The sequence below is a fragment of the Micromesistius poutassou genome, assembly GCF_964030765.1.
Source record: "Micromesistius poutassou genome assembly, chromosome: 10".
Taxonomy (NCBI): domain Eukaryota; kingdom Metazoa; phylum Chordata; class Actinopteri; order Gadiformes; family Gadidae; genus Micromesistius; species Micromesistius poutassou.
In genome coordinates, this window is record NC_140280.1 from 1,653,963 (window position 1) to 1,661,051 (window position 7,089).

Consider the following 7,089-nt stretch of genomic DNA (forward strand, 5'->3'; position numbering starts at 1 on the left):
TGAACCCCTGACTAAGGTGCTCTCCTAACCTACTGTGCAGGTATACAACACACTTTTAGCTGCAATTTAAGCCCCCATACCTATTTGTTCATAATATTAGTGATGCAAAGAGTTATATATATATATATATATATATATATTTTATTCCGATTACGGCGTACATGCAATCTAGCAGGCTTACTGTCATAGTAATTGGTGAAGTCGTGATACAATGATGAATTAGGCCAACGTTTGTGTTGTGCTGGCTGCATTAAGGCCTGCACCTGTTTGATTCTGAAATCGCTGACGCGAGGAAGGACTGAGGATTGCCTTTACGCAAAATAAATGAGATAAGATATTAATCCATTGACTTATTAACGGCATGAATGAGCATTGTAGATACGAAGGCACATACTGTAACCTCTAGGCCTTTTGAAAAGCTTCCTCTTGTGAATACCACAGGTAACACATGGCAGGTTTGGACAAATGTTGTGGAATGTACCCGCACATGTGTGCCTTGTGACTATATGTTTGCGGGGAGTGTGTGTTTTTTTTCTAAAGGTAGCCTGTTTTACATGCGTGTGATAGGTTTGAAAGGGTTTGTTTATCCCAAGTCCCAAGTCTGACAATATTTTGTCAATGTTTTGTATTTTTCTATATTGCCTGCTCAATGGGTGTGTGAACTTAGATCAATAGGAATTGCTAAAGGCTGTGAGTCACACTTTGAATAACCTCATGGTCTCGAGTTCCCCTTCACCAGCTTCTCTAATGTTAGATTTCTGCTTATTTCTAAACTGTTGGTATAGACTCTGCGTTGTGTATTTTTTTTTGTCGTAGTAGTCATTCTTGAAGTGGATGGATCAGAGGGTTGAATAGATGGTTTATCGTCTCCTGACGTTCTCCTTGGCTGTCCATCCCTCTTCTCACCGAACCAAAGGTTTGAGGCGAGTATTATAGGAAAGAAAACATGAATAACAAAAGAAGAAGAAGAAGTCTCTCCCTTGATAAGGTATACGGCCCTGGCTGTGCCCCAGGCGACCGGGTTGGTTCGTCCTCGTTGGGGCATAACAAACGGAGGACTGTTGTGAATAAGACCTGGCATCAGTTGGAGAGGCACTGTTCATAGACTTAAGAAACGTGAAGACAGAGAGACACTAAAAAACAGCAACATTCTACACTAACATCCTCTTGCACATAATTTGTTCATTCACACAGGATACAGTCCCTTTTTAACATTATGCTTGATAAAGTTTGTCTTTTATTCAGTTCTGCTCTTAAGCAAACGCTTAAGTGTGCTGCCAATCGCGATGACACGAGTACACCTTTATATGACACAACGTTGTATTCCTTTGCCAAAGATACTAACTCTCACCGCCCAGCATTGTGTGGTAAACGTAGAGAGAGGCCAGCACTGCACTTGAGCTCATCGTGGTACTGATGACCCACAGGACCACTCCAGACCCAGCCTACGCAAGGCCAAGGACCGGACACCGATGACCGTTAGCCTGCCCTCAACTAACTAATTAACTTGTTGTTTAACTTCACATCAATGTTATGAGCTTGTTTGGTATGATAAGGTAGGATCCAGGCCAACTGTGGAATTGAAACAAATAAATAAAACCCATTTTATTAATATTATTTGGTCATAAGCTTGCATTAAAAAAAACACAAACCAACCTTTACAGGACTTTATGTAAGTATAATTTCAAGTTTTTCTGAAACATGTGGTCATTTAGGACAAACGATCATTGGTTAGACCTCAACTGGACTGGACAATTTGAGGAAATAAGAGTTTGGCTTATTCTAAGGTATTTCAGAAAAATTCCCATTGCAACACAATATCCTCTTGTGATATGGCAGACACAGGACAATGTGTGCCTTCTTATTTAATGCACAGGAATGAACAGAACATTTGCACAAATACCAACCATATTCAATCACAACAAGTAATAAAAAAAAATAAAAAAATACATAAATTACAGCTTGATAAATATTCGACACAAAGGACATTGACTGAAGACGTCTCACAATGTTAGGCCCAGGGAAAAGGAAAAAAAAGGAGATTTGTTATGCTTGGGGAGTATGCTATTATGAATAATATTTACTGCAATGTCTGTCTGTCCAAGCATGGTTGCATGGAGTTTGGTAACTTTATTGTAGTTACTAGCCTCGTCAACGTTTTGTTTGAATCCGAAGACACTAAAAATAAACATGAAACTAAATCTCAAAATAGAATATAAATTTGATTATGATTACATTTCATGTTTTTAAGCAGATTTAGGATTTATCACTTTTGTTACAGGGATATTGAGATGATGACAATCAGAATTCACAAAATGTAGCTTCTCATAACAATAACAAACATCAAAACGTTATGGCAGCCATATTTGGCACAAATAGACCGGTTCCTACCGTTCTAATTGTGTGTTCCAGAATGTCTCATCCCCTGACAGGAAATGAGGGAGAGGAGGAAGTGGCTCCCTGCCTCGTCAAAGGAAACTCCAGAAGGAGGACTTCCTGGAACGCAGACTCTTAGGGGTAAACAGTAGCGCTGTATACATACATCCACTCGTGTAGCTGGCTGCCCAGTAGGCAGGAACCCACACACTGGTTTCATTTATGTACAAAGAGAGAGTGAGCAATTAATCCTTTAGGGGTGTCTATGATGTGAATGGAAATTGCCATCTTTGAAGTAATAATATTAAAGTGAATTTCCCAACAAATGCATAAATACTGACCTCTGCGAAAATGACTACAACAAAACAACCAAATTCAATCTACGATGTCAGTGTGTTGCAGAACCTATAGACGGTTTAAGTTATTCTATAAGCCCTGACCGACCGAGGAGTGGACAGTAAGGACGTGTCTTCCTTAATTAGAAACTGCGTTGTAATGGGCGAGTTCTGTGTCAGCACAGTCAATGGTAAACGAGATGGTTTCACTTCTGCTGATTCGAAGCGACAAAACTAGTTGAATGGTTACTAAAAGGTAACGCTGACTGAAAGATTCCGGACACCATTAGGGATTGTCGGTTCGGTTAATGGTTAATATTGGTTAACCATTCGGTTAGGGTTAATTCGGTGAGGGAAAAGAAATTATAAAGTTAGCCATTGAGGAGATGATCATTGACACTTCAGTGCAGAGATATACATGATAGCAGACGGTAATAGGGGAGTTTACAGGTACAATTAACTTTGAGCAAATTACAGCAACAAAAAACATTAGCTGTCCAGTTAGGATCTAAGACACACACTCTGATATGTAATTTGAATTAAATGCCAAGGATTTCGTATATTTGGGATGAGAGGTCTTTAGAATTAACTGGTTGCGTATATAAAATATGTTTTATCTCTCTTAATGTAGTACAATGCAATTTGCAAATGCATTCCATTACTATCCTTTGCCCCTGCCTAAATTGAGTTTGCACTCTTTGTACTATTTGAAATACTAAATAGTGTTTATCTCTTAGGTCTTTCCCTGTGCTCACCCCCATAGTTTATTCTCAGTAAGAATCAGTAAGACCCTCCTGCTTAGCAATTGGACCCACCGAAAAAAACTCAGAGCCCATACGGAGTCAGTGGGGGTGAGGCTGACCCGGTCCCTTCGAATGCCTCTTTGCAACGAGCATCTTAAATATCTGAAACCCAAGAGCCACTTTCATCCTCCCACATTTTCTGTGAGATTAAAAAATAAAAATAAAATAACAATAAATGTGTATATATATATTTATATATATATATATTTATATATCTATATCTGACTGATGTCCCTTCCTGTCCCGATGAGGTTGGGTCGGTGGTTCAGCCAGAGTTGGATAGAGGGGGCGTCGGGGTGGCGTCGGGGGTGGCGTTCTGACGGTCTCGCGCCGCAGTGTGAACGAGTCCGTCCGGGGGGGGTGCTCAGAGCAGCACGCAGGGCTTCTTGGCGACGGCGGGCTGCGGGTTGAGGAAGGCCTTCACCGCGTCCACGAACACCTCCTTGATGCCGTCCTGGTTCAGCGCCGAGCACTCCAGGTAGCGGACGGCGTGGATCTGCTTGGCCAGCGCGGCGCCCTGTTGCTGGGTGACGGGCACCTGGTTCTGCTCCTTCAGCTTCCTCAGGGTCTCCGTGTCGTTCCGGAGGTCGCTCTTGGTGCCCACCAGGAGAACCGGGACCCCGGGACAGTGGTGGGACACCTGGAGCGAACGGGAGGTAGCAGCAGCGCAGCAAAGGGTCACACACACACACACACACACACAATACGCCACTCTGGTGCATGAATAATAAATAATAATAACTTGAATTTATATAAGCGCCTTTCATAGTGCCCAAGGTCGCTTAAAGGTCCCATGACGTGCCACCAGGTGTGCGTTTTGGAAATCTGCCCCTTATGACATCATAAGGGGCAGAAAGTGGGCGTGTCCACCCAGATGTGTGCTGGATAGATCAGTCTACGAGCCGACCCAGTGGACCGTAGCAAACGTTTGCTCATCTATCCGTCACACATCTGGGTGGACACGCACACCTGTGAGGTCAGAAGAGGCGGATTTCCAAAACGGCTTGTAACGGCTAATCACACCTGTTGGCATGTCATGACACCCGCAGGGTGTCATGACACCCTGTGAATGAAAGGTGTCTTGACTGTTTGTTTTAGGGAACAAATAAGGAGCTCTGAAATCCTTGAAAGCTATGGATACTTTTCTGTCAGTCACTTTTCAGTTTTATCTTTTATCAGTCACTTTTCTAATGTTTTATAATAAATAAACCTAAGTAATAAGCATTGCATAGCATTGGTTAGTTAGGGTTGGTGTTTAACCAACCATTAAATAATGTGTACAATGATACCTCAGTTAACATGAACACCATGAGTAAACAACAACATTAGTAAACGATCACTTCACTATTAGTTAACTGTTAGCTTCCTGAAAATAAAGTTTGTACATGGAGAACATTTACATTATCGTTTTCGTTATTATAAGTTTACTTTTGCTTTCAAAATTGAGATGAGCAATCACAGTGAGGAGATCAATAATTGAACGTGTGATATGGCTGTGGGGTCTACATATTGTTGGAGTAGTGACAGTTAGTTCATAGATTTTGATAGTTTACATTTTGTATGCAATTATAGAACATAAGTTGGAGTAAGTTAGAAGTTAAAAATTCTCATTGTTTTTTCATTCTATCGCTTTACTTCCTCTTTTTGATTGAATTCCTCTTTTCACATGAATGTGCCTTTTTACATATATTTTTCTTTGTAAATTCTTCTGTAATCTGATGTTTCACAAATTGGGCGGAATAGCACGGCATTGATGCGAGATAATCGACCTCAAGTAGGAAGGCCTCTAAACTCTTTTCACGGCTTTTTCCAACGGGCCGTTTCAGAGAACCCCACGTCAAAAGGCATGAAGCACATGGATTGTGTCCTTCCAATGGTGTGGCATGATTTAGTGATTTGCAAATGATATTCAAACAAACTTGACGCGATAAAGATACCGGCCATAGACGCGTCTTTTGTTCGGCTCGCTACGAAAAAACAACCGGGAGATAAGCTCAGCCAACACTAAAGAGAAAGGATAAAGTAACACGACGATATTACTTTATCAACCACCTACTCTTTGCGGAGACGACTCACCATAGCAATATGAACACGCTGCTACCAGGACAGCTAACTGGATGACCAGAATGCTGAGTAAACAACAAGCACCTATATATGGTCGTGTTCCTACAGCGTCAGAGTTTTAAGGCGGGACTTGCTGAGTGCTGAGAGTGTCAGCCATTGGTCGACTGACCTCCGGGTGCCACTTGTGCTTGATGTTCTCGTAGGAGGCGGGGCTGGAGATGGAGAAGCAGACGATGAAGACGTGGGTCTGGGGGTAGGAGAGGGTCCGCAGGCGGTCGTACTCCTCCTGGCCCGCCGTGTCCCACAGGTTCAGGCTGATGGTCCGGCTGTCCACCGTCACCTGGGGGGGGGGGGGGGGGGGCACACACACGCACACATACACACACATACACACACGCACGCACACATACACACACGCACACATAAACGCACGCACACACACACACGCATATATGCAAGCACACACACACATACACACACGCACACATAAACGCACGCGCACACACACACACGCACACACACACACGCACACGCACACACACACACGCACATACACATACGCAAGCACACACATACACACACACACACACACACACACACATATGCAAGCACACACATACATACACACACACACACACATACACACACACACGCACATACCAAGCACACACACACACACACACAATACACAGACCATCAAAACCTCCACACACACACACACACACACACACCAACACACACAGACAGACAGACGCACACACACACACACACACACACACAAATACAGACCAACAAACACACACAACAGACACCAGGGTCAGACATGACAGGGGCTTCCAATGCCCCCCAGTAAAATAAAGAGTACATTTCCGTATTTCACTTTCAATTATCCAAAATGCCCGAAAAGCATATATTACATTGGGGCAAAAAAAGCCCTTGTTGAAAATCCTTAAGTTTCCTAGCCTGACGCACACACACACACACACACACACACACACACATAGTTATTTAACCAACAGCTTTGTACGCACACCACCTCCCCCTGCCCCACCCCCCACACACACACACACACACACACACACACACACACACACACACACACACACACACACACACACACACACACACACACACACACACACACACACACACACACACACACACACACACTGACCTGGCTGCTGTAGTTGTCGAACACCGTGGGGATGTACTCTTTGGGGAAGGCCCCCGTGGTGTACGAGATGAGGAGACACGTCTTCCCCACCGCGCCGTCGCCCACGACGACACACTTGATGCTCTGCATGACGACCAGCTGACCTCTGACCTCTGACCGGTGACTCCCTCAGTGACCTGCCATGCACACGCACGCACACACACACATACACACACACACACACGTCAGAACTCAGACTTCCCACCAGACCCTTCAAAGCTGTATGATGTATTTTAGAAACTGTCGCAACGGCTGACATTTATTTTCACATTTCAGGCATAAATTGGCTCCACATATG

At 43.6% G+C, this 7,089-nt stretch overlaps 1 protein-coding gene across 1 annotated transcript in view; it reads right to left on the minus strand.

Annotated features, from left to right (window-relative positions):
• Positions 1-1,665: 1,665 nt before the first annotated feature.
• Positions 1,666-7,089, minus strand: part of rhogb (ras homolog family member Gb) — a 9,797-nt gene continuing 4,373 nt past the window's right edge. Inside the window, exons 2-4 of the mRNA XM_084474347.1 lie at positions 6,753-6,928; positions 5,748-5,918; positions 1,666-4,154 (exon numbers count right to left, since the gene is read on the minus strand). Coding sequence (XP_084330473.1) covers positions 3,879-4,154; positions 5,748-5,918; positions 6,753-6,881 — 576 coding nt within the window. The 5' untranslated portion in view covers positions 6,882-6,928 and the 3' untranslated portion in view covers positions 1,666-3,878. The remainder of the gene's footprint in view (positions 4,155-5,747; positions 5,919-6,752; positions 6,929-7,089) is intronic.